We start from the raw sequence: 27405 nt of genomic DNA on the forward strand, positions 1-27405 counted from the left end.
AACAAATCTGGACCGCGCTTGTAGATGTCACATACCTGCTGAATCCCCCATTCCCTCCCCTCTACCACCATAAAATATTTAGTCTGGAGGAGGCCCTTCAGCCCAAGACTGGAAATCAGAAAGACTTCCAAACGAGGAGAAAATTTGGCCCAGGACAGAATTTCAAGATCGAGTGTTTCCTACTTCCTGCCTCCTCTTGAAGTAAGCAAGGAGTGTGTAAAACCCTAAGAATTCTCTACCAGCTCCTTCCTCCCTGAGCTTCATTCAGCCTTGACTGGTGGCCCCTCTGGGCAAAGGACCAAAGTGGGATGGAGGAATGTAAGGTGAATAATGGATAGATGCAGCCTTAGAAGAATTAGAAGTGACTACAGAAGAAACCTTGAACTAAAGTCCCCAGCCCCCCTTAACCACAGTCCCCTATCCCACCCCTTTAGCCCTCCCTTCTCCGCTGATCCACACCCACGCACCTCGTCATTCTCGGACACAGGAACCTCATTGTCCGAGCTGTGCTGCCAGAGGTCTGAGCATGGTGGGCGGGAGAGAAGGGGGATGGGGGAGCTGGAATTGTCCGGACAGTGGCTGTCGAGTCCCCTAATTTCCCTCTGTCCATCACCACGAATATTCAGTGGATGAGAAGGAGGCCCTTAGTCCAAGTCTGGACGTCAGAAATCGAGGTCCAAATGAGGGGAAAACATGTCTCAGGGCAGAGTTTCGAGAAAGACGGTCTCTAGTTCCGAGTCCGCCTGGAGAAAAGGGATCGGGAAAGATTCACCCCAAGTCCCAGAAAGATTCATTTGAGGGTCAGGTCCCAGACAGATCCCAAGGGAAGGAGACCAGTCAGCAGGCAAAAGGGGAATCCCTGGGAGAGTCTGGCTGTCCGATGGGTCAAGGTCCTGAGTAAATTACTTGGGGTCTGGGATGGATGAGAATCTAGGGTAGTGAGTGGATGTTCTGGGTGAATGGGCGGGGTGAGGGTGGAGTGTCCCAAGGAGTTGTGCATCTCCCGTTAGACCAAGTCGCAGAAAAGGCAGTCCGGGGAGATGGGGGGAGGTGGGGGTGTGCGCTTAGGGGCGGGGCGGCCGTCTCGGTCCCCCTTGGTGGAGCCCCGCGGCCTGGGAGCCAGAGCCCGGGCTTAGCTTCTGCTACCGCCGCCGGGGCCGGAGCTGTCCCCCAGCCAGACGAAGTGAGAGCCGCCGGAGGGAGGGAAAGCGGTGCGCCCCGGCCCCGCCTGGACGCAGCCGCGGACTGGGGCCCTGGCGCCCCTGAGCTATGGTGAGTCCTACACCTCAGCCTAAACCGTTCTCCTCTCACAGCTATTTGCCTCTGGCCCCCACCCTCTTCTCGGGGCCTCTGGATCCCAAGCCCCAGTGCCAGCCCCAGCCCCGCCGCCTCCTCTGTCTGTCCTTGATCCCGCTTCTACTTTGACTCTAGCTCCCCACCTCGAAAAAGAACGGACTGCTCTTTCCTTTCCTCTACTTTCTGTCTCTCTCTGTCTCTGTGTCTAGAGCTGACTGGCTCTCCCTGTGGGTTCCCTTCCCTCCCTTTAGCCCCCTCACTACTCTTATTTTTTATCCCTTTATCTGGACTTTGCCACCCCACCCCCATCCTCCTTTCTTCTATGCTCAAATTTTGCTTTTCACATCCCTTGCCTTCTCCTCTTCCTTCCCTTTCTTACTCTCTGTTCTCCTTTCCTCTGACTTAGACTACTTGTGCAGCGCCCCTTCCCTTCCCAATCACCCCGCATATCCCACCCAGGGCCCCTGGGAGCAGGTCCTGGCAGTGGCCCTGGAAGGGGTCGGCCAGGCCATGAGAAAGGACCTGCCTGCAATCACCATTTTCCATCTCAGTCCCCGGTCCTGTGAGGGGAGGCCCACCCATCCGGTCCCAAGAGGACCAGTCACAGCTGTAGCTGGGGCAGGGGCATGGAAGAGTAAACAGGGTAGAAGAGATGCAAAGGAACTGAGACTACAGGGAGTACTAACCCAGGTGGCATACCTGAGAGAGGAAGAAAGCATCACCTGGGGAAGCTCACACAGCCCTTTGTTCCACCCCTCTAACTGCTCTTATCATTTAATACTGTATGTTATAGCTCTCTGTGCATGTCATTTCTCTCTCCAAAACTGAAAGCTGCAAGAGGAGGGATTATATCTGACTTAAACTTCGTATTTCTCCTAATATGTTGTATAGGGCTATGCACACTGTAGGGGACTGATATGTTTGGTGAGGTGAGTAGCATAGGGAGAAAGGGACGCTGCCAGGAGAGCTCACACTGCAGTGGGGAGGGAGGGTGGCACTGCCTTAAGGGAAACTCACTACCTGAGTTCACACTGCAGGGAGAATGAGGGCATTTGGAGAAGTAAGGCAGGAACACTGCAGGGGAGGAGAGAGGTGCCTAATGGGTATTGCCCTCTGGAGAACTCATTGCAGGAATACTTTCAGAAGGAGACTTCACTGCTGAGAGAAAGAAGGCACTGCCAGGGGGAGCTCCTACTGCAGGAATGGGGGAGGGGTACTGCCAGAAGGAGAGTGAACTTCAGGGAAGAAGGGGGTACTGCCATTGGGGAAGCTCCCACTCCACAGAAGAAGGGCATAAACTGTCAAGGAAGAAAGAGGGAAGCCGTACCAGGGGTTATTGACTCAGTCCCTCTAGTCTCCTCTCTTGTCCCAGGCCTGTCGCTTCCCTCCCAAACCCTCCCAAACTCTCCACTCCCAGTCCCCTCTCTTCAGACTGCTCCTCCCCCCTCTCTCTGCTGCTGCTTCCTGTGGCTGGGACTCTCACACAGCCATGAGCTCACCGCCCCTAATGGATTGCAGCTGCCTCCCAGCCTGGGCTTCTGCTCCCCCCCCTCCCCTCCTGGCCTCTAAGCCTATCGCCCACTCGGCCCCACCTCCACTCCATTCTCCACTACCACCACCCCTTCCCCTACACACACCTATTCATTCTGCTAGTCTCTGGAGTTAGTTCTTCCACATGCCTGCAGGCCCAGGTCTGTCTAGGTGCCCTTCTTTGTCAGATCTAACTATCCTCTATCGGCTCCTAATTCATCTGTCAGTATGTAAATGCCAAAAATCTGTGGTACTCTATGGCTATATGTGCCTCTTTTCTCTGGACTAGAGTTATTTGGAGGTTGGAAGATTATTTCAATTGCACTGCAAACTCTTGTTCCATCACACACACACACACACACACACACACACACACACACACATTTTAAAACATTAAATCAGGTTACTTGGAACTTCAAAGAAGAGAAAAGGGAGCACAGTGCATATAGGAAGGGTCTTGATGATGGAGGTGTAAAAAGAGCTACTTCTAGTTGGAATCAGAGTTAGCCATGGATGTCATTGATGTGTAGGGAAGATCTAGGGGCAGAGGAGGTCAAGAAGTGGGGACAGTTCAGGAAAGGGTCTATGGCTAGGAGGAGAAAGGGACTCAGCCAGCTGGTACTAAAAAATCACCAGGCTCAACTCATGAGCATCCTACACACACTCATGCAAGGTAAGACCCCTTCCTGATTTCCTTTCCCTCATACCCCTTTTGTGACCTCTTTCCCCCTGCAAAATGCCCCCCCCCCAAGTTTATTTTAACCTAATTTCAACTACCTAAAAATATGTTTTGTTTGTGGAGGATGTAGGGGACTGACGCTAAGCATAATCTGCCCTAGTTTACAGCCCTTCACTGATTATATGTGTAGGTACTGAAGGACTTATTTAAGCTATTTCTGCCACATCCTTCTCTCCCATGACCAGCCACTGTATAGCCCCTTAGAGCAACTGATCTGATTTCCTTGTACTCTAGCAATAAGTCTGACCATACAAATCTGCTCCTTCAATTCAAAGAGCCAACAGGGAGGCCTGTGGACAGATCATTCCCCTACCCCAGATACCTTTACCCCTTCCCCTAACTCTACCCAGTGTCCTCTGATCTCTAGACCTGTCCCCTTGATGTCTCCTCTGATTGCCCCTCTCTTCTTCCAGGAGCCAGAGCCAGTAGAAGATTGTGTGCAGAGCACTCTGGCTGCATTATATCCACCTTTTGAGGCAACTGCACCCACCCTGCTGGGCCAAGTGTTCCAGGTGGTAGAGCGTACCTACAGAGAAGATGCACTGCGCTATGCCCTGGATTTCTTGGTTCCTGCTAAACACCTTCTTGCCCGAGTCCAACAGGAGGCCTGTGTGAGTTACTAGCCTGCCTGCATGCATGCATGCCTGCTCACTGGGCCCTAAACTGACTGCTTGATTGCCTCATCCCAGGGACCAGCCCCTACAGAAACAGACACCCCCCCAGAAAAAAACTGTCCTCCCCTCCAGAGACATTGATGACTGACTTCCCAAAGAGAGCAACTAGCTGTCTTTCTTCATCTATATAACGAGGAGGTTAGGCTATATGGTCTCAGAGTTTCCCTCCAGGGCTAACATTCTGGGGTTGTTATACTAGCCATCTCCATGAACCTTCAATACTGACCTTGCCCCTATACTTAAACTAACTCCTTAACATGACTTTCCTGAATACTGAATAGTACTCACACCTGCTACATTGCCATAGTGAATTCCCTGTCTAAGGTTCAGTGTACATTTTGTGATAATGACCAAAGAAGAGCTATAGATTGCCCTTACCCTATCTGTCCCTGTTCTCATGCACCCTGCCTCCACAGTCTGCTGACCAGTCTTAGGGCCCCTTGACCTTCAGCTCCCCCTCTCTCTCCAGGCCCAGTACAGCGGCTTCCTCTTTCTTCATGAGGGCTGGCCACTCTGTCTGCATGAGCAAGTAGTTGTACAGCTGGCTGCACTGCCCTGGCAGCTGCTTCGCCCTGGAGACTTCTACCTACAAGTAGTGCCCTCAGTGGCCCAAGCCCCTCACCTGGCACTCAAGTGCCTCGCCCCAGGGGGTGGACGGGTGCAGGAACTTCCAGTATCCACAGAAGCCTGTGCCTACCTCTTCACTCCTGAGTGGCTGCAGGGAATCAACAAAGACCGTCCAGCAGGGCGCCTCACCACATGCCTCCTGGCATCACCCACAGGTGTCCAGAGGTTGCCTTGGGCTGAACTCATCTGTCCACGCTTTGTCCACAAAGACAGTCTCATGGTAGGACAGCGCCCAGTTTCTCTGCCCCCAGAGCTTCCCCCAGGACCCCCTGGGCTCTCTGGCCCCCCACTGCCTGAGGAGGCCCTGGGCACTCGAAGCCCTGGGGATGGGCACAATGCCCCAGCAGAAGCCCCCGAGGGCGAGTATGTGGAACTGTTAGAGGTGACTCTACCGGCCCGAGGGTGTCCAGGAGATGCAACAAGCTCCCCTGGCCTCTCCAGGACTCAAACTGTACCAGCCAGGAAATGTGCAGGAGGGAAGGGAAGACACAGACGACACCGGGCATGGCTGCACCAGAAAGGAACAGTGCCCCGGGGTCAAGATGGGACCCGGCCCCCTGGAGAAGGGAGCAGCACTGGAATCAATACTGGTTTTCCCTCACAAGCCGAATCCCCTCAAGAAGAAGGAACAATCAATGCTCCTGAGCTCCCAGTGGAGGCACTGGGAGGGGAAGCTGGTCCTTTCCCTTTAAAACCAAATGAGGGTGGGGATGGGCCAGGCCAAGGGGATGAAGGACTGACTGGGACACCCCGGAAATTAGGCAAAGGAAACAGAAGGAAAAAGCGTGGGGGAGGCAGAGGAACCACTGGACAGGGAGCAGAAAGTGTACCATCAAGCCCCAGGAGCAAAGAAGAGACCAGTCATCCTGAAGCCCTCACTAGTCTGGCCCCCCCAAATGAGAATGAGCTCTCAGGAGTCCATCTGGGACAAGAAGAAGAACCTGAATGTACAGGAAAACCTGATCTGGAGCTGAAGCCAGAGCCAGAGCCAGTGAAGGAAAGAGAATCCTTACCCTCTTCTGCCTATGAGTCCACAGAGGAGGGAACAGGAGAAGCAGAGCCAGCAGTGCAGAGTGTGGCTGCTACAGAAGGTAGGAGTACATGGAGGCCAGTGGGGAACACAGGCGGGAGTGGTCTCAGCAGTAGAGAAAGGACTATTGTAGTGGTCTCAGTCTGGGAGCAGCCTCTACTCCAAATCTCAGTCCCACCACTCTTCCTTTCCTCTTTAGTATCCACAGACCCAGAGGAACTTGCCTCTAGCACCCTAATGCCACCATCTAAAGCTGGGAAGAAGGGCAAGGAAGGCAGTAGCCCTGAAGGGTGTGCCCCGACTTTTGCTGATGATGATTCCAATGTGACTTGGGATTTGATGGCATCTGGGTTTTTCATGCTGACTGGTGAGTGCTTGGAGTGGAGGAATAGGAGAGAATAAAAGAAAATGGGAGGAAGTAAAAAGTGAGGGAAAAGGAGGTCATGTTGCTGGGGTGTAAAGATCAATTTCATCTTCACCTAAATGAGGCGGTCATCCCTGACCCCTTTTCATAGCCACCTCACATCCGCAGGTGGGGTGGACCAGAGTGGCCGGGCCTTGTTGACCATCACTCCACCATGCCCTGCTATTGAGGCCCCACCCACACAAGCAGAGATGAGCACCGTTCTTTGTTACCTCCATTCACTGCTCAGGTAAATGTAGGCCAAGTGCTGACCTCCCTGAGTCCTTAAGATGATGACCTCTTGACTTCTGAGACAATGACACCACCCCCCCCCATCCTCAGCCCACTGACTTGTATTGTAGCTCAATGACCCTTCTGAATTCTGAGGAACCCTGGCATTCTATATAGGACATTGATTAAATTTTCCATACTTTGGCTCCTTCACCATAGAGACTATGAACACTGACCTCCCCAGAGTCTCAAGAAATTTGATTTCATGATCTTCAAGGCTCTCTCTCCTAGAGGCAAATTTTCCACCCCAGATACTGGCTATTTACATTCTGTCTCCCTGAGCTACAAGAAATTGACTTTCCCATGGACTAAAACATGAGACCTTATTAATCTTCCCTCCCCACACAGGTCTGACCTGAAGACTTTGGGATTGTCTGTCCTTCTTGACCTCCGGTGTGCTCCCTTGCTTCCCCCAGGACTAATTCCTGTTCTAAATGATCTTCAGGTACCCATTCTAGACCTATAATTCCATTGTGCCCTTCCTATCCTCCCTGACTCCCAGGTTCTGAACTGATCCACCTCTCCCCTTAGGATTCCAAAGAACACCCTGTGATACAGCGACTGATGATTCTAACTGAAAATGAGCCCCACCCTGAGCTTGGTGATCTTCAGGTATGGTCAATTAAAGCCCTACCTGTGGGTGAAAGAGAAGAGAGATAAGTCCCACACTGTCTTACTTGGCTGCCTATGTACCTGGCCAGAACTCCACCTGATCTCAGACTCTCCACAGGGTGCTGAGTTGCTATCAGAGAGTGACCTACCAACTGTAGTGAAGCCTGAAGAGCTACAGAAAGACCTAGGAGGTGACAAGGTCCTTTCTCCTCGGCGCTGGACAGAAACACATCAGGTAAGGTCACTTTTCCCCTACCTCAGCCAAAGAAAGGCATTATAGACATGAGCCCATGACCAGGAAATCCACATTGGGTGCAAACTGGGGTAGAAGGCCAGATCCAAGCCATGACCACAAGACTGTGATATGGTGCTTCCAATTCAATCCAATTCAACAGAATTTTTTGACCACTTAACTAAGGTGTTTCAAAGGAATCTAACGATATGATCAAGTTTGGTATAGCAGATGGAGAATTGGGCTTGGAGTCAGATGACCAGGATTCAGGTCTTGGCTCTGACATTACCAAGTTATAGAACCCTAAGCAAGTTACTTGATCTCTCTTAACATCAGGTTTTTTTTTCAACTGTTAAATGAGGATAATATTTGCATGACCTACTTTACAAAGTTGTTATGATGAAAGTGCTTTGTAAACCCTTAACAACGGTATCAATGTGAGCTGTTATCATTTAAAAAGGTTACGATCCTGGGGAGGATGAGATATATGCACCTAAAAACAATTAGAGAATAATGCAAAATAGTACAAAAAAGTCCTGTGTTAAATACCAAGTTCCAAAAAGTATGAAGAAAAGGAGGCAGTATGGGAGGGTGAAAGGAGACTGTTTTCTAATCTAGGCTCCATCAATGCCTAGGTAGGTGACCTCAGATGAGTCATTTCACTTAACATGTCAGTTTCCTGGGGAGCAGGGGAAAGCAGGGTTAACTTCTACTGTCTCTAAGATTCCTCCCATGATCAAATATTTCTATGAATCTTAGTGATACAAATGGTTAAGCAGTGGTCTACACTGACACTTAAAAAGTGGAGTGTGCCCTACAATTACTGGGGAGAACCCCTCCTTGGCAGTTGTAGAATTTGATCTGGGTCTTGAAAGATGGGTGAGATTTGAGTATGTAGAGAGGAAGAGTATTCTTGGTGAAGGGACTGTGAGCAAAGCCTAAGACTGAGGAAGGCTGGGTTTGAGACCTAGCTCTACCACTAACTGGCTGTATAACCTTGGGCAAATTCTTTCACCTCTTTGGGTCTCAGTTTTCTCATATGTAAAAACAAGTCTGGCTAAGAATCTATTAGCTTTCCTCTAGTTCTGATATTCTGATGTTCAGATCCCCCTGTGGGAGTTAGGAGAGGGTATCTCTTGGGATTGGGCTACCCTAGCTTAGCATTTGGGTTCTTCATCACAAATGTCACCTGTCTGCAATGTCTTTGTTCTGTGTGTGTGTGTGTGTGTGTGTGTGTGTGTACGCACGCGTGCGTGCGCTCATGTGTGTTTTCCAGGAAGTAGCAAGACTGGGCCACTTGTGCCATGAAGTTCTATGCTCTATACGGGAGGCCATTGAGGAACTCGAAAGGGCTGCAGAGCTTGAAGGAGAGGTACAGATTGGGTGAAAAGAGGAAGGGAGACAGGCAAGAATCCCAGGGTAGAATGAGTGGGACCTTAGCATAGGGGAGAAGGGAAGCCTGTGGGACTGGGGTGTAAAAGAAAGGGGGTTGGGCTGGTGTTCTTTCAGGGGCCCCACTCTCCACAGGTGGAACTGGGAACTCCAGAGCCCCTTCGGAAGGTGCTGGCAGATCCCCGGCTGGCAGAACTGCAGAGGGATGGCGGAGCCATTCTCATGAGGCTTCGTATAACCCACAGCAGCAGGTGAGAGAAATGAACAAAGGAGGGCAGGGGAGGAGGCTAGGGAACAGAGGAAAGAAATGGAATTGATTGAGGATTACAAAAGGTAGGAGATGAGGTAGGCAACTGGGCTGCCAGAGGTGGCAATTACATCCCTAGGAAATGGACCCCATGAGGTCCTGAATGAATGAGGCTAAGGAGGTAAGTATAGGTCAAAGCTGGAGTCTGGCCAAGGGTAGTCTACTCACATTCCCACTTTTACTCTCAGGTTGGAGGGCCCTGGCCCTGCAATCCTGTACCAGGAAGTGGATGAAGCCATTCACCAGCTAGTGCGCCTGTCCAACCTCTACCTACAGCGGCAGGAGAATCAGCGCCGTCAGCACAGATTCCTCCAGGTAAGCCGGCGTCCTCACATCTCCCACCACCCCTAGCTCTGGACACTGATCTGAAACATCTGCTCATTAGAGACTTTGCCTTTGACCCCCAGGGATTTCCCTTTTCCTCACTTTCTAAATCTCCTTGATAACTCAGCTCAAGGCACTGAGTCTCCTGGGCCTTGAGTGGACTTGGTTTCCTACTTTCTGAGATCTGCCTTGCCAAAGCTCTACTTGCCCCCCTTCTTCTGCTACTAACCCTGTCTGGAGATTGTCTGGAGATTGATTCTATCAATCAATTAACAAGGATCATTAAGAACCTTGTGGGCCAGGCACCAGGCTCCCTTCTGGGGTTATAAAAACAAAAATGAAATCATCCCTGCCCTCAAGGAGTTTACATTCTATAGGAAGAAACACTTATAAAAGTGAGCTAGACTAGATGGCAGCTGAAGGTCTCTCCCAGTTCTAGCTCTATAATCCCAAGTCAAAATAAGACATACATGAAATAAATACAAGGTAAACACAAAGAATTTTCAAAGAGTAGGCACTAACAATGGAGAGAATCATCGATGGCCAAATTATATGAGATGGCCCTTGAACTGAGCTTTGAACAAGTTGGGTTTGCTCAGAGGTGCAGAGGAGGAGGAAGGAGTACATGAAAGACATAGGGGATCACCTATGAAAGGGCAAGCAGACAGGAAATGTGGCATTTTGTTGTGACGATCAGCAAATAGGCCAATTTGACTGAACTACAGAGTACACAAAGAGGAGTCATGTGTAACAAGTCTTGAAAGGTAGGTTGACATCAGATTGCAAAAGGCTTTAAATGCTGAATGGAAGAGTTTATAGTTGAACCTAGAGTAGGGGTTCTTAACCTCAGGTAACTGACCCCCGCCCCCAAAGGGATCTAATGGAGAAATTATAGGGTATCTGCGAACTTGGATGGAGAAAAAAATTACATGTACAGTTATCCCTCCCACATTGAAGGGGTTAGGGGCACAGCACCCCCCCACACACACCCTATGATCTAGAAAATCCATATAAAATCTTTTGGCCCTACCTTCATACCAGAGAAGTTTGAATTTTTTCTTTTATTCAGTGTTTACAGTACTCTACTGTAAACTTCAGATTAATATTATACAAAACTATACATACATTTTATGCATTTCTGAGTTTCTAAACTTTTTCTGTGTGATCTGCTGGCCTTCACATGTCATCTACAGCTTCCACAAAACTCCCCCCAAAATTCTCACTTAATTTCTTATGTCAGCTCAAGATATATCAAAACCACAATGGGGAAACTCACAATGTGGAAGGGTAACTATATATTTTCACTCTAAATGAAATTTATTATTTCCTTCAATTATGAATATTGGCAGTGAACCACAATAGTGTGGGACTTCATTAAATTGCTAAAAGGGTCCATGACCAAAAAAGCTTAAGAATTTCTGTCCTAGAGACGAGAGAGAGCTTCCTAAAGAGTGACATGATCAGACTACACTTTAAGACCACATCACAAAAGCATGCATTTCCTTCTTACCCAATACCCTTAGTCACCACATAGGTAAGACAAGAGTAGTTTACTTTTTAGGGTTTATTTCCAAAACAAAAGAGAATGTGTGCATACATCTATGTGTGTTTGTATATATGTATTGTATATGCATATGTATTTGTATGTACATATGCATCTATATATGTATATGTACATATATATGTAGAAATACATATATTCAAGAGCAATATAACAAGGTATAGAATTACACATAAAAGAAATCTGCATATTCCCAGACTGAGATACACCTAAGTTTTCTATCCTAATTCTTGATCAAAATTTTCAAGGATGAAAATAAGCCATGTTCCTCTTTGTCTGGGAGACTTACATCATGGCTGCCAGATCCTTCATGATTCTAAGTGAGAATGTCACCTTCTATCCTAGAATACCTCCAATTCTGACTTTGGGATTTGCTACCTGTACCCCATGAATCAAGTTTACTTAGTAATTTCTGAGTAAACCTGATTGAACCTGATTAAAAGTGAGGTTCTTCATGGGGCAGCTACATGGTACAGTGGGTTGAATACTTGGCTTGGAGTCAAGAAAAGCTAAATTCAAATCTAGCCTCAGATACTAGATGTGTGACCCTGAGCAAGTAACTTAACCTAAGTCTCCTCATCTATATTTTATTTATTTATTTGCTTTTTATAGGGCAATTGGGATTAAGTGACTTGCCCAGGGTCACACAGCTAGTTTTTGTTAAGTGTCTGAGGCCAGATCCGAACCCAGGTCCTCCTGACTCCATTGCCGGTGCTCTATTCACTGCACCACCTAGCTGCTTCAGTCTCCTCATCTATAAAGGGAGGATAATAATAGCACCTATCTCCCAGGATCATTGTAAAGATAAAATGAGACCATATTTCTAAAGTGCTTAACACAGTGCAAGGTACATAGTAGCATTCCATAAATTTAGCTATTTTTATGTTCTGCCCTTACTGTTTTGTAATCAAAGAATCCTATATTGAAAAGACCTTAGAGGTCATTTCAGATAACTTCAAATGAAGAAACTGAGGCCCAGAAAGGTTAAGTGATTTGTCTCAGGTTACACAAGTTGTAATCACTTAGCCAGTACATTTCCCTGGCCTTTACCCAAAGTGAGGAGGGAAACAGAGCTACCAGACATTTTTCTGATCACATCACAAATCAGAATGATTCAGTTAGGGGTGTGCCAGAGCCTTGAAAATCAATCTGGGAGAATTGATTGTTAAATTTTCAGTGTGACCAATAACACCTTAGACATCAGTAAATGCTACAAATAGAGTGATTTGTTTTGTTAATTATTTAGGCTTAAGAGAGTAACGGAGAAAATGTTAACAACGAAGATTAAATTTAAAAATGTGTCCTGTGAACACTTTTTTTTTTAGATCCAGTTGTTAAAAACTTACCAACACACCACTGATAATTGAATTATCCTAATACACAAAACATTCCCAGAATTTACAAAAGAAGCAAGTTAGTATAGTTGAGAAAGTGTGAGACTTGGAAATGGGAAGACATAGGTTCAAATTCAGCCACAGACATTTACTATGTGACCCTTGGCTAATCACTAATTCTCTCTGGGCGTCAGTTTCTTCCTCTTTAAAATAAGGGAGTTGGACTAAATGACTTCTGAGATCCTTTCCAACTTGAAATCTATGTTATGATTTTCCTTATAAGTAAACCTGATGCATCTCTCCCAGAGTTCGCATGGTGTTCCCTTCTCACACCGTACCCAAACTGTCCCTAAACTGCTCCCCAAGGATAGTCTTTCATTTCTGTATTCCAGAAGCCAACCCACAACTCTAGTCCTCCCCTTCCATAAGGAGAAAGCTTCTTCCCCTCTTATATTGGCAGATTCTCTTCCAATCCGAAGGGGCCATTTCAAAACTTCTTCCTCGCCCTCTCTATAGGCTTCTTGATATCAAGCTTTCTTTAAGGAATCAAGTCTTCCCCTCCCTGATGTTGGATGGGAACATAAGCTCCAATACTCTCCCCTTCCACCTTCCTTCCACCTAGGCTGAATCTGAGATCTTGGAAGATCCTGATCATAATAATGCTATTATCAGTCCATATTTATATAGTTCTTTATATTTTACAAAATGCCTTTCTCACAACTCTGTAAGGTAGGGAGTGAAATTTGTATTATCTATATATTATTCAAGAAATAGATATGTAGAGATTAGATGATTTGTTCACAGTTCCACAACTAGAAGAAACAGAAGAGCCAGGAATGCAATATGAGTTGTGACTAGAATCCAGGTCCAATGAACTTTCCAATCTACCAAAATGTGTCATGTGGTCTAAGAGTCAGACATCCTAGTAGTTTTTGGTAGATCTGAGAGGCCCTATGTACCCAAAGGAAGCCCTGCTGATGTCTGAAAACTTCCCAGCTACTACCTTCTTCTACCCAATGTCAACTCTAACCCTAGAAGCCATAAAAAATAGTAATACCTCAAACCCCAAAGGAAGAAGGCATGAAGATCTAAGAGGACAAAGGGTCTTGAAAAATATTCGTCTTTTTAAGAGGACTCTTCAGAAACACTTTCTTCCTTCTCTGGATGTTAACCTTCTGGGGTCAAGAACCCTGCAGAGAACTCTAGCTATACTACTACAGGGAGGTTACAATGAGCTTGGACCCTTAGACTTGGTTTTTGTTCCATAGTCCCTGGAGCATGGAAGTGACCATCTGCAGCCCAGGTAAGGTCAGGATGCCAAGGAACTTTTCATGACTAATACCAAGAAAGTGACCCTGGACTGTGTATGTGCCAAAGTTGAAATCTAAGTGCCACTGACTAACTTGGTGACATTAAGTGAGTCATTTCCCACTTGTGTACTTGAAAATTAGAATAATCCTTGTACTACCTATTTCCCAGAGTTGTCTGGATCAAATGAGATAATTTATGTAAAACATTTTGTAACCACGAAGTGTTATATGAATGTCAGACATAATAATAACAATAATACCACATTTCCATAGCACTTTAATGTTTACAAAGTGCTTTCCTTTGACAACCCTGTGAGATTAGAAACCTATTTTACAGATGGGATTAAGTAACTCACCCAGGGTCTCATCGTTATTAAGTGATAGAGTAGAATCTTAAATCTCAGTTCTCTGTCTCTCTCCAAAGCTTATTCCATTACACTGTGCTGGTATTATTTTAATTTTTATTATTATTAGGGTATCTATTGTCCTCCTTGCATACATGCTAGCTGTGTGACCCTGGACAAGTCACTTAACCTATTTGCTTCAGTTTCCTTATCCATGAAATGATAATAATAGCACCCACCTTCATGGGTTGTTTTGAGGATTAAATAAGATAACAATTATAAAGTACTTTGCTCAGGGCTTCATATGCATGAGGTATATGCCTGTAAGCTATTATTTACCCTTTTGGCCAACCTCAATTTTTCTACAGTCTTAGAAAAACAATACTCAAACCACACATGCCCACATATGTATGCTATAACCACAGAGCTACTTCCCACTCTTCTTCCACCCCCCCTCATGTTCTCTTCAGCTATCAAGGAGTCAGCTATTTCTGGTCAAGCCCTCAATACCACCTTTTGCATTGCTTTCTCCTGGATGAGGTTTCTCTAAAGAGCTTCCTCCTGGTTTCCCCTTATCCCCCTCCACCCCAACAACCCTTAGCCTGCCTCCAGGTCCCGGTCAGGCTTCCTTTCTCCACTCTCCTGTTGTCTCTTCTTGATGAATGCCAAGCTCTCCTCTCCTCAGTTCCAGTTATATATCCTACCCACCCCAGGTCTTCTTAATTACTCTGGGATTTTGCATAATACTTTTGAAATTGTTTTCATGTCCATTAGCTTATCTGATTCTTACAGCCCTTTAATTATGATTATTATTATCCCCGTTTTACAGACGAGAAAACTGAGCATTAGGAAGATATCCAAGATCTCCCAGTCAGCTAGTGGCACAGCTAGAATCAAATAGAACCCAACCCTCCTTACTTCTGGGTTCAGTGTCCTTTCTGTAATATCACACTGCTTCTCTGACTGGTGACTCCTCTCTCCAATCTGTTTGCCTCTAGGTGCTGCAGTGGCTTTCTGGCCCAGGAGAAGAGAAGCTGATGAGCTTTACTGAGCTTGGAGACTCCCTCCCTGCCCTGCAGGAGACAGAGATGCGTTTCCAAGCCTTCAGTACTGAAGCCCAGGTAAGGCAAGGGGGACCAATTGAAGCAAATAAAAATAAGGGACAACAGAGAAGAAGGGAAGATCTGGTGGTGGAGGAAAGAGGAAAAGCTCTTGAAAGACCAGGGCAGAGACAATGGATTGCTCCCCCTCAACCTTCTGCAGGAGCAGCTGGCCCAGGCTCGGGAGGCGCTGACCCTGGAAGAGGATCCTACCACCCAGCAGCCCCTGGATGATTTTGAGCAGCGACTGGAACAAGTGGACAGCAGCCTCCATCGGGCCCTCCGGCTACACCGTTTCTTTCAGCAGGTACCCTTGCGCCTTCCCCTTCTTTTACTTCCTTTCCCATCTCCCCTCTCCTCATTGTCTTCTTTCTCTTCCTATATCCTTCTCTGGAGGAAAGCAGGATGGATTGGGGAGGGTCAGGAAACCTAGGTTCACATACTATGTGCCAGGCTATACTCTGCTAGGCAATGGAGATGTAAAGATAAATATACAACAGTCCCTGCCTTCAGGGAGCTTATGTTCTATCGAGGGAAAACAATGTCATATGCACAGAGAAGTCAATACAAAATATTTACAAAGGAAATACAAAGTTAATTTCAGGAGGGCGCAAACAACTGAGGTATCACAAAAGGCCCCTTATAGGGGGTGGTACTTGAGCTGAGTCTTGAAAAAAACAACAGAGAACCCAAGAACCCAGTATAAGGAGGATGTGTATTATAGGCTAGAACATGGGTAATACAAAGTCACAGAGACAAGAGATAGCAGATCACACCAAAATGAAAAATGAGCCAACTTGACTGGAATATAAAGTCAGTCAGTTAAACTGAATTGAAGAAGGGAGAGACCAGAGACTAGAAAACCAATTAGAAGGTTACTACAATAGTTAAGGAAAGCTGACTAATAAGAGCCAATGCTAGGATAATGCTCATGTGAGTGGAGAGAAGAAGGCAGATGGGAGAGATGTTTTGGAGTTATATAATCAGCAAGACTTGACAATTGATTGGTGTATGAGGGGTGAGGGTGAGTGAAAAAGCTAGCATGACTCCAAGGTTATGAGCTTGGATGACTGGAAGGGTAGTGGTGCTCTCAGCAGAAAAGAGGGAAGTTTGGAAGATGGGTAGCTTTGGGCAAAAAGATAATATGCTCTATTTTGAACACATTGAGTTTAAAATATCTATGGGACATCCACTTGGAGATGTTCAGAAGGCATTGCATGATGCTGCACTGAAGACAAGCAGAGAGATGGAGTGTGGATATACAGATATGGGAATCATCTGCACAGAGATTGTAATTGAAGTCATTGTAATTGAAGCTGATGAAGTAACCAAGAGAGAAAAGAAGGTCCAGGACAAAGTATTGGGACACACCCACAGTTAGAGGGTTGATGATCTGGAAAAGGAGCTTGAGGCAAGGTCAGAACGGTAGAAGGAGAATGAGACAGAGCAGTTTCACTCAAATTCAAGAGATTACGGTAAACCACACCAAACAATATCAAGAAGAAATGACATCTAAGAAAAGGTCATTGGGATTTATTAATTAAGAGATCTTTATCAATTTTGAAGAGAGTAGTTTCAGTTGAATAATGAGATCAAAAGGCAGATTGAAAGAGGCTGAGAGGGGCAACTAAATGATGTAGTGGTTAGAGCCCTCAAGTCAGGAAGGTCTGAGTTCAAATCCAGCTTCAGACATTTAATAGCCAAGTGACCCTGGGCAAGTCACTTAACTCTGATTGCCTTAAAAGAGAGAGAGAGAGAGAGGCTGAGAAGTGAGGGGGAAAGGGAGGTATTTCTATGAGTTTGATTATAAAGGAAAAATGTAGGATGGTTACTTGAGGGGATGGTAGGGTCAAATTTAGGCAAGGAGGTAGACCTGGGTATGTTTATAGGCAGAGAAGGGTCCAGTACATAGGGAGCAATTGCTCATATCCTGCCTCTAACACTTATAAGCCTTCTGACTGTATAGGAGTTATGTCACCTCATTTGAGGAGAGATGGAAATAATCCTTGCATCTCTACCTTATAATATTGCTGGTTGGATCAAATAGGAGAATTTTAACTCCGACTTTTATGAAGTTTTAAGGTTTGCAAAATGCTGTTCTCAAAGCAACTCTATGAGGCAATTAGTGTCTCCCCCTTTTTTCAGATGACAGATACAGAGAAATTAAGAGACTTTGCACAGATCACCCAGTTAGAAAGTGGCAGAGCAGGGATTTGAATCCAGGTCTCCTAATGCCAAGACCAGTATTCTTTCCATAATGCCCTACTGTGTTTTGAGATAATGTATCCAAATCAGACAATGTATGTAAAACAATTTGTAAACCCCAAAATTCTATGTAAGTGTAAACTATTACTTAATTTTTTTTTATATCTCTGGGGACCCTTGTGAAAGAAGAGCCTTGGTGCTGGGACTCTGGGTAGAGTATTCCCAGGGGATGCTTTTCCTTGGGCAATATTCTTGCAAGAGCCCTGGGGCTCCTGGAGGGGCATTAAGCAAAGAAGAAATAAACTGTTATAAGGACAAGAGACTAACCTCACATCCCTTTTTCTCTGTCTTCCATTGGTTCTTCCTCTCCCATGTCTTTTTCATTGCCCTTACAGGCACACGAGTGGGTGGATGAAGGAACAGCAAAATTAGTAGGAGCAGGACCAGGTCAGGAAGCTGTACTAGCAGCCCTGGCCCCAGTGCCTAGTGCAGGCACCTTCCAAGAAATGCGGGCTCTGGCCCTGGAATTAGGCAGCCCAGCAGCACTCCGAGAGTGGGGCCGCTGCCATGCTCGATGCCTGGAGCTAGAAAGAAGGGTTCAAGAGTTTCTGGGGGATGAAACAAGTCCACAAAGCCGGTGCCGGCGTCGGGCAGACAGTGCCAGCAGTGGAAGAGGCAAACAAGATCCACTCAGCCCCTCTCGAAGCCTCAGCTTGTTGCTGCTCCCCAATAGCCCAGGGCCCCGACCAGCACCTTCCCACTGTTCCCTGGCACCCTGTGGGGAAGACAGTGAGGAAGAAACACAAGAGCCTGCTCCTGAGGCCCAGGGCAAGCCACGGCCTGGGACCACACGAGCTGTATTGATCCGTGGCCTAGAGGTCAGCAGCACTGAGGTGGTAGACAGGACCTGCAGCCCCAGGGAACATGTACTGCTAGGCCGAGCTGGAGTCCCTGATGGGCCCTGGGGGGTAGGCACCCCTCGGATGGAGCGCAAGAGAAGCATCAGGTGAGTGCTGAAATCACCCTTAGACACTAAGGAACTCAACCCTATCCATCAATGCTCTCTTCCCCACCCTTCCAGCCCCAGTGAAGTTAGTTCGTATCAGGTTAAGGAGAGAAGGGAGGGAGGGGTTCCCCATCACATCCTCTGGGGGCCCAGTTCTTCCCATAGGCCAGAGTGACATCCCCTGCCTCCTGTCCTGTGTTTACAGTGCTCAGCAGCGGTTGGTGTCAGAGTTGATCTCTTGCGAGCAAGAATATGTAACAGTATTGGGTGAACCAGTGCCCACAGCAGGACCCGAGCTGACAGCAGAGCTTCGGGCAGACTGGGCTGCAGTCCTGGCTGCTCGTGAGCGACTCCGAAGTTTCCATCGTGTGCATTTCCTTCGGGAGCTGCAAGGCTGTGCTACACACCCTCTTCGAGTGGGAGCTTGTTTCCTGAGGCATGTAAGTAACCAATCAGTCCTTTTCCTTCCCCGAGCCCCTTCTCCACTGGCCTCTGCTACTATAAGCCTCATTTCCCCTAACTTTATTTTCTCCCAAGCCCTATCCTCCTAAACCATTTTACACAGTGCCCAATCCTCTAAAACTCTCAGTCCCCAAGTGCCTCTAAAGATACCTCTCACATCTCCCTCAAGCTATTTCTTCATCCTTTTCCGGAGTGCTATGTAAAGAAGGACATCTCCAGTGTGACACTGTATTTGTATCTTGTGTGAAGTCTCTCCATAAACTTGGTCCCTTTCTTTTAACCAAGTGTCTCCTGATCTTCCCTGCTCTTCTTCTGGGGCTGTCAGGAGCAGAGGGCATCTCATTCTGCATCACCTGGCTCTTCCTGGACTGCTGTTAACCACCTTCTTCCTCATGCAGAGAGTGCAGTTCAATCATTACCCACTTTCTTCCTGATACAGGGGGACCAGTTCAATTTGTATGCTCAGTATTTGAAACACCGGCACAAACTGGAAGCTGGTCTGGCTGCACTCAACCCCCCTAACAAAGTAAGAGGTCCCTTTTTAGTTAGACACCAGGGAATGGGATAGAAAGAAGCAGAACACACCTACCACTTCTACCCTTTATCCTTATGTCCCATAGTTGGGGGAGGGGGTGGAATGGAGTCTTTCTAGAGACATATAGATGTGTAGGGCATCTGTAACTTGTTTGAATCACCTGGCAGAGTAGAAAGGGCACTGGAACTGGGCAGCCCAGCAGCATTCCAAGAGCATTGCCACTGCCATGCCCAATGCCTGCAGTTAGAAAGAACCCTCTCTAGAGTTTCTGGGGGATGAAACAAGTCCACAAGGCCAATGCTGGCACTGGGCAGACAGAAGCAGGGAAATCTGTGTTCTAGCACCAGGTCTTCTTAGTTAGCTATGTGAATGTAACATAAGCTACTTCTCTTATTCTATTTCCTCATCTCAGTAAATAGTGAGAATTCCTATATTACCTATTTCATATGGCTATAGCCAGGATCAAATAAGATCACAGATGTGAAATCACGTTTAAATAGTATAAATGCTATAGAAATATAATAGGCGATCATCATAATTTATTCCATTCCTCATCCTTTTCTCCTTAGATTAAGGAAGGTGAAATAATCTTCTAAATGTCCTCTCCCCCTAACCTTTGTCTGGGACATTACATGGACAAGCCCACTCCCGGGGGGGGGGGGGCAGAGAGAATCCTCTGGTCTCATATATACATGTTGTCCTTGGGTGGCACCCCTCAGCTCTTCAGAATATAACTGCCACATGCTCACTGAATGAATGCCTCAAACCCTCATCATGAACCCTTTTTGTCTCCTCCCCCACCCAAGGGTTCCACTGAAGGTGGCCCCTACTTGCCCCGATTCCTACAGCAACCCCTGGAACAGTTAGCTCGATATGGGAAACTCTTAGAGGAGTTGCTGAAAGAGACGGGGACTGAGCTGAGTTCTGAACGTCAGGCTCTATCAGCTGCCCTGCAGCTGCTAAGGGACCAAGAGGACAGAGGTCGGGATCTGCTGGCTGTGGAGGCTGTACGTGGCTGTGAGGTAAAAGGAACCAATGCCATCCACTTTGCACCGCTACCTCTGAGACAGATGACGGGTTCTAGTCTCAGTCCTGCTGCTAGTTAGCTGTCTGACTGTAGCCAAGTCATCTCCTTAATTCTCAGTTTCTTCAGCTGTAAGATGAAATAATTCGATTTAAATAATTTCTTAGACCTCTTCTAGCTCAAAATCCTATGACCCTATGACTCCTTTCCTGTTCTTTCTACTTGACTTTCCAATTCCACGACGATTCCATGCCTTTTCCCCATCTACCTTACCAGCCTTACCTTACTTAGATCCATCCCAAATGCCCATCCAATTTTCCTCTTCCTTTTTTTCTTTTCTCCACCCCGAGATCAAGTTCCACCACAACTCTGCCCTTACCTTTGGGGAACAGCTCCTTCTAATTCTTTGTCCCCTTTCTTACAAGAATAGCCATTTAGAGTGCCAAAGTTTTCAGAATGCAATGCAATTGTAGCCTCAGAGGCTACAAACTGCTGCAGTGTGCCATGCCTTTCTCCTCCCAAGGTTGGGATGGAGGACTGCCTGTAAAAATACATTATCTTATGATTTTTCAAAGCAGCCTTGAACCCAGGTTTGGGGATTCTAAGCCAAAAGTTTCACTGCTTTCTGGGATTTACCTAAAGAACCCAACACAGTGCTCCCCAACCCAAAAAAAGTCTCCCTGAGCTTTCAATTCATCTGCTGCAGGGAAAAAGAAAAAGGAAGAGACAAATAGAATGGACATTTGGGATGGAAATAAGTAAGCGAGGGTCAGTAAGGCAGATGGAAAAAAAGGTACAGAACTGAAAAGTCAAGTAGAAGGAATAGGAAAGGAGTCATGGGGTCATAAGATTTTGAGCCAGAACCAAGGACAGGCCAAACTTTGCCCTTTGTCTTTCATCAGGTGGATCTGAAGGAGCAAGGGCAGCTACTGCACAGAGATCCTTTCACTGTCTTCTGTGGGAGGAGGAAATGCCTGCGTCATGTCTTCCTCTTTGAACATCTCCTCCTCTTCAGCAAACTCAAGAGTCCAGAGGGTGGACCTGAGGTTTTTGTTTACAAGCAGGCCTTTAAGGTACATCCCCATTTAAGGCATCCTTCCTTCCTTGGATATTCAGAGTGCTCTGGAACCTCATCCTAGTCCAGACACTTGGATAATCTAGAAACAGGCCTTGGCCTAAAGTCAACCAATGGGTCAAGATCTCAAGTGCTCAACATGAATCGAGCTCAGGCGATTTCCTTTTCTCTAATGCAGTAGCCACAACCAGATGATCCAGGGATAAAATGGGAATGGCAGTATGTGATCTAGAACTAGGGGATCAAACTCAAATAGATATCTCTGCAAGCCACATCTTGACTTAGAAAACCACAAATCAACATTATCTATGTTGTATTGTATTTTTATTTATTTTGTTAAACACTTCCCAATTACATTTTAACCTGGTTTGGCTGCACCCAGGAGTTTTGCCAGTGATGAGTCTGACACTCTGATCTAGAATACATAGTCACTGCAAATACTTCTGGACCAGAATGAATAAACAAAGGGAATGACCCAAAAGATTTGCCCATGTGAAGATACCTTGATACCAGGTGCTGCAGGATTCCCATTTTCCACAGCCAATAGTTTTGCTCCAAGACCTGGATCAGTAGATCTAGAATCATTTTCTATGACTCCAGTATTTATTCTTAGGCTATATTCTGGATCTTGGGGATGTACCACCTGCTTATTTATTCAGTCTCCACCCTTCCCTTTCTATTTTTCCTCTCAGACGGCTGACATGGGGCTGACAGAAAACATTGGGGACAGCGGGCTCTGCTTTGAGCTGTGGTTCCGAAGACGGCGTTCCCGGGAAGCATACACACTTCAGGCCACCTCATCTGAGATTAAACACAAGTGGACAAGCTCCATTGCCCAGCTGCTTTGGAGACAGGCAGCTCACAACAAGGGTACAGGAAGAGAGCTTAGGAGTCCGAGCAGACTGAAGGAGGGGTGGTGGTGGAGAAGGAACACAGAGAGGGGTGGACAACAAGCTGGAGTTCCAGCAGGAACAGAGGTAAGAAGGGAGAGGGGGAAGTGACAATGTCTCTGTTTCCCCAGAGCTTCGTGTGCAACAGATGGTATCTATGGGCATTGGAAACAAACCCTTTTTGGACATCAAAGCCCTTGGGGAGAGGACCCTGAGTGCCCTGCTCACAGGGAGAGGTGAGGGTTATGGTGTGGAAAGTTTTCCTCCCTACCCCCTTCCCCAAGAAGTCCTCAGAACCTTTAAGATGAGGGCACAGTTCAAGGATAGGGGTTGGTGGATAAGTAGAAATAAAAGAGGAATGGTAAACTCTTTCTAGGAATTGAGGACTAGGGGACATTCCATGGGACCAAGGAACATCATGGGGAGGTAGAAGAGCTTTCCCATTACAATATCCGCCCCTCCCTCCCACACACCCCACTTTCTACAGCTGCCCGAACTCGGGCCTCCGTGGCTGTCTCTTCTTTTGAGCATGTCGGCCCCTCCCTACCCTGTCTCTCCCCGGGAGCCTGCTCCCTGCCTGCCCGCGTCGAGGAAGAGGCCTGGGACCTGGACATCAAGCAGATCTCCCTGGGTGAGGCACCATGAGTGGCAGTGGCCCTGCACCCTGGTGATGCCCCTAACTGGATGCTCATAACAACTAGTTCACCATGGCAATGCTTAGGGCTGCCTGTAACTGAGAAATTTTTCCTGCCTTAGACAAGTAGCCTTGTTGCCGTGATGATTTTATACACCTTTCCAATCCTGAAGCACCTTTTACTCCATTGCTTGGTTGATGCTTATAGCAGACTGTTTTTAAGGAGCATTTCTTCTATGCCCCTCTCTCTAGCTCTCCCTTGGTCGCTATGGAAACTGCCTCAACTTCCTGTTGTGCCCTCCTGGTTCACCATGGCAATACTTACAGCTTCCTGTTGCTTCTTCCCTGGTTGTTCTAATGATGCTGCTGACAATTTCCTGCCTCTTACTGGGGGGTGGGTCCCCCTGCAACTGGGTTGCTATGGTGTCTCACAGCTTCCTGTTGCTAGGGAGTTTTTCCTCTATGGTCCTGCAGCCTGGTTGCTTAAGGTAATCTGGAGGGGTTCTATACACTGGTCTCATCCCAGCTTCCCCTCCAGCACCTGAATCACCTGACTCTTCTGGAGAAGTGTCCCCAGGAACAAGGAGCAGCCCCAGCCTACAGCCCCCCAACCTTGGGAGCAGCACCCCTATCCTGTCTAGTGGAGGGATATTGGGGTATGCCCGTCCGGTGAGTTCCTATAATGGGGCCAGGTCTGGGAATGCTCTCTTTGACTTTTTTATATGTAACTTCTCCCATTCATAGAGTCCATTAATCAGGAATGTTGTCCTTCCCAATTTAAGCCAGGGATCAAAATATCCCTAGAGTAGGAGAGGGCATTTAACAAGTAGTGTAATATTAGGGTGGAAGAAAAGAGGGGATTACAGATGGGGTCATTTAGGACTTAAACTAAACTGACAAAATCCAGAAATATTAGGGAGACATCTTTGGTGTAGTACCATAAGTAACAGACTTCTAGTTAGAACTATGTTGAAGTCCAGGCTAGTTCTCAGGGGTGGTTTGGACTGCATTTACAAGCTGTGTAACCTTAGGCAACACTTAATCCTCCTTCAGTCTCAGGTTTTTAATTTATAAAACAGGGGGTAGTGACATCTAGCTACTTCATAGAAATATTGTGATGATCAATTGAGATCATATACAGGAAGGGTTCTACAGTTATAAAGAACTATCTTAAATGTCAGCTAATATTATTGTAACTAAAGAGGTACAAGCTTGATGGGGGAACAAGTAAAAAGAGGTAGTTATTATCTTTATAGCTCACTGTAGTTTGTCTTTCCTCAGAGCCATACTCGAGCCCCAAGTGACCCCACCACCCCTCTGTGACCCTGGAGCTCTGGGGTGAGTCCCATTATCCTCTTTCCCACCCAACATTTCCCTCCCCTTCGATGTTCCCAACTCCCTCCCCCAGCTCCCAGGAGTCAATTCTTGCTCGACTCGACTCCTCTTACTCTTCTCTCTTACAGAGTAGGTCGAGAACTCAACAGGAGCACCACCTTTGGAGCACATGATGGGTTGGGGTAGAGGCATAACAGAGGCATGAGAGAATGTCATGCTTCTTCCTTTCATTTTATTTTCTGGGAAAGAGGGGTCAAGGGACCAGTGCATTATTATACTGTCTCCCCATCCCCTGCTCTTCTTCCTAGCTTGGTGCCTTTGCCTGCAGGACCCAAAGTGACCATATCTGCTCACCACTGAAACCCTGCAATAGGAGAAATTCTCCATCTTCCCTTTCTTCCCCAATCTTAACTCATCATCCCCTAGAAAATACATCACTGCACATGTTCCCCTACCCACAACTCTCATTTCTCTTCCACCCATTACTCTTCCCTAAAGGAGTTCATCTCTGCCAGGCAAACTGGAGTATTCTGGAAACTAGACCATCACAGGAGATGGAACTATGCAAATTGTTGTGGGGGGGGGACCTGAAGGTGTCTTCTATGTAATTACTATTATTATAATTACTATTGCCATATTAAATATATTTACTGAAGTCATCTCCTGGAAACAGGAAGTCTCCTTAGTCCTTTGGAGTAACTGAGACACACTTTAATTTGGATACTTCCCCATAACTAGTCTCATGGACAGAATGGATAAAAAAAAAAAAAAACTAATTTTAAGTAAAGCCTTTTAAAGGCTTTTTAAAGTAATTTTTTAAGAAGTCATTTTAAGAAATCCTTTCATGTGACCTCGGACTTCATTCTTCTAATCTGGAAAATTAAGGGTTTCAACTACAAAACCTCTACAGTCTAAATCTATGACCAAAGTTTTGTTCCTATGACTAATAGCATGTCTAAATGAGGCCACCTAAATGTAGGGAGGCTCATCACAAGAAGATTGGCTACAGAATAATGATTTTTTTTTGGGGGGGGGTTCACTGCAACTGATGAAGTACCTACTTACTAAAGCATGGAAATGATTACAATCTCCCTGTGAAGGTACTATTCATAAGGAAGAAATCACAACTCTTTCAAATTAAGTAAACCAGGTGCCACCCACACTTCATCACAAGGCAAAAGCTGTTGGTGCAAGAAACCTGAGTCCTCAGGGGCCTTCCATTCAACATCCTTTCTGAAACTTCTTATAGACTGGCAGTGAGGTCACTGAGGGTGAGATGCTGCCTCCTATGTCCCCTTCTGCCCACCCACCTCTGTTGGGAGTCCTGGCTGCTTCCAAGGAGCTCTGGGTCCAATGGACAGTGTCTGAGGAAACTGGCTGCCTGATGTAGATGGCTGACAAAGAACAGGAGGACATAGGCCGACAGAAGGACACAGTGCCCAGTGCCTTAAGACACCTGTTTATTGGGGTAAACCAGGTCTGCGGGGATCGTACCAAAAATAGCGACGTCTACGGGACCCCTGCTAGGGACAGGAGGAGGGTGGGACGGTCCCCCTCGTACAAAAATAAACTCTCACGGCTATGGACCAGCAAGGACTGGTGGGACGGCCCCCTCTACCGGGCCCCCTTTCCCGCCCTAGGACTCTGCTCTCTGCCCCCACCTCCGCCACTCTAAGGCACTGTGACTCTCCCCAGGACAGGGTGGACACCGCCCTCCAACCCACATATCCCAGGCTGAATTCTCCAGCTCTGCCCAGATATGCCTGAGGACTGGATGTGGGTTCAGAGCTGCCCCCTGCTGGCTGCCCTACCCAACTACCTCTAGTGATTTCCCGCTCCCTCAAGGCGAGAGCTCTCTAAGCTACCTGCCCCTAAATGGGCTCCCTACCGTTCCTGCCCTCCCACCCCAGCCCCTGCCGCCTCTCCCGGTCGCGATAGCCCAGGGCTCCCATCCCCATCCTGCGGAGGGCTGGGGGTCAACTCCCCTGACAGGACGCAAGCGGATGAGGGCGGGGAGGGAGCGGACTGGGGTGGCCTGCGACCCCGAGCCCGACGGCTGTGATGCACTTGCAGATGCAAAGCCATGAGCTCTGGAGCTCCAGTAGCAAAAGGGCAGAAGAGGCAACGGTGCAGGGAACCCCCGGCCCCGGCCTCACCTCCGGCCCCCGCCCGCAGGGACAGGTCCAGAGGCTCAGCTTCGCCACCTCGCCCATTGCGCAGGGTCCTCCCAGGGCTCACAGGTTTACGACGGGAGGGGGCTGTGGCGCTGGAAGGGAGGCGGGAGCCCATGGCGCCCTCCGCCCAGGTTGGGGGTGCAGGATTGGGTTTAGCCCCTTGGGATGTAGCAGAGCCCCGTTGAGGTGGGGGCGGAGGCTCCGGGGGTGGCCCCGGTCCTGCTCCGCTCCTTTGCTCTCGATGGTGACGCTGCAGGTGATATTTGAGGGAGCCCGACTGGGTACCCGCGTAATCACAGTGGGGACACTTGTAGGGGCGCTCACCTGCAGAGAGCAGACAACTCGGTTGGGGAGACCGGCAGAACCCATTGGAGTGTCTCATCCCTTCCCCTTTCACAGACTTGCAGACCAGAAAATGTGCAAGGTGGCCCCCTCCTCTGAGTTCTAAGGCTTCAAGATTCTGGACTGCCCCCAAACCAGTGACTGCCACCCATTAGTGAAGGTCCTCCCACGACCTGTGAATCCTTCATAAAATGTTTGCCACACACATCTCCAGCTCTGGGCAAGAGATGCCCCTCATCCTCCCAAACCCACCTGCTTTCCTCTTCCTTCTCAAAACCTACATCATTTCCAACCCCTTGCAGCCCTCTGGGATACCTCCTCCCATCCCCCATCTCACCTGTATGCACCCGCAGATGCACTTTGAGGTGGTGTGCAGAACGGAAGGATTTCCCACAGAAGGGGCAGTCTTTGCCCGAGGCTCCCCGGCCCCCTTCAGGCCGTGTTCCCCCTACTAACAACCCGTTCTCTTCTGCAACACATGTTAAGGAATCCAGTTAAGAGGCTAAGTCCCAGCTGCATCCTCCCTACTCTCCCTCCAAACTGCAGACTGAGTCTCTACCAGACTAGAGTGAAAAAGGGAGTGGGGGAAACAAGGGCAGACAGTGGGGTATCAGTGC

The 27405-nt window shown here is 47.5% G+C and overlaps 2 protein-coding genes across 9 annotated transcripts in view; one reads left to right on the plus strand and one right to left on the minus strand.

Annotated features, from left to right (window-relative positions):
* Positions 1–1023: 1023 nt before the first annotated feature.
* On the plus strand, positions 1024–24931 carry ARHGEF40 (Rho guanine nucleotide exchange factor 40). 5 transcript variants are annotated; one of them, XM_069097749.1, is made up of 24 exons: positions 1024–1272; positions 3979–4176; positions 4709–5957; positions 6096–6263; positions 6429–6549; positions 6939–7035; positions 7122–7202; positions 7321–7437; positions 8711–8806; positions 8944–9077; positions 9322–9448; positions 15005–15127; positions 15270–15413; positions 17707–18317; positions 18523–18757; positions 19219–19305; positions 20121–20336; positions 21241–21411; positions 22106–22283; positions 22435–22539; positions 22791–22934; positions 23476–23606; positions 24219–24275; positions 24406–24931. In XM_069097749.1, the coding sequence occupies exons 1-23, from the start codon at positions 1270–1272 to the stop codon at positions 24258–24260; spliced, it is 4578 nt and encodes a 1525-aa protein (XP_068953850.1). In that variant the 5' UTR covers positions 1024–1269; the 3' UTR covers positions 24261–24275; positions 24406–24931. The 5 variants fall into 5 exon arrangements, with proteins under 5 accessions (XP_068953850.1, XP_068953852.1, XP_068953853.1 ...); XM_069097747.1 differs by having other exon boundaries at positions 1025–1272; positions 24401–24931; XM_069097750.1 differs by having other exon boundaries at positions 1025–1272; positions 8962–9077; positions 24401–24931.
* A 784-nt stretch (positions 24932–25715) lies between these two features.
* ZNF219 (zinc finger protein 219) overlaps positions 25716–27405 on the minus strand; it is a 13689-nt gene continuing 11999 nt past the window's right edge. For all 4 annotated transcript variants that reach the window (XM_069097755.1, XM_069097753.1, XM_069097756.1 and 1 more), the window contains 2 exons: positions 27126–27257; positions 25716–26770 (listed from right to left, as the gene is read on the minus strand). In XM_069097755.1, the coding sequence (XP_068953856.1) occupies positions 26157–26770; positions 27126–27257 (746 nt within the window). In that variant the 3' untranslated portion in view covers positions 25716–26156. The remainder of the gene's footprint in view (positions 26771–27125; positions 27258–27405) is intronic.

This window comes from Petaurus breviceps, unplaced genomic scaffold (genome assembly GCF_028583685.1).
Source record: "Petaurus breviceps papuanus isolate PSGF00001 unplaced genomic scaffold, PetGlider_PUasm1.0 37, whole genome shotgun sequence".
Lineage (NCBI taxonomy): Eukaryota > Metazoa > Chordata > Mammalia > Diprotodontia > Petauridae > Petaurus > Petaurus breviceps.

Coding starts and splice junctions, on each gene's coding strand:
- ARHGEF40 (XM_069097749.1), top strand. Junction 8,807..8,943: donor CTGCAGAGCTTGAAGGAGAG/GTACAGATTGGG, acceptor GTGTTCTTTCAG/GGGCCCCACTCTCCACAGGT. Junction 9,449..15,004: donor GTCAGCACAGATTCCTCCAG/GTAAGCCGGCGT, acceptor GTTTGCCTCTAG/GTGCTGCAGTGGCTTTCTGG.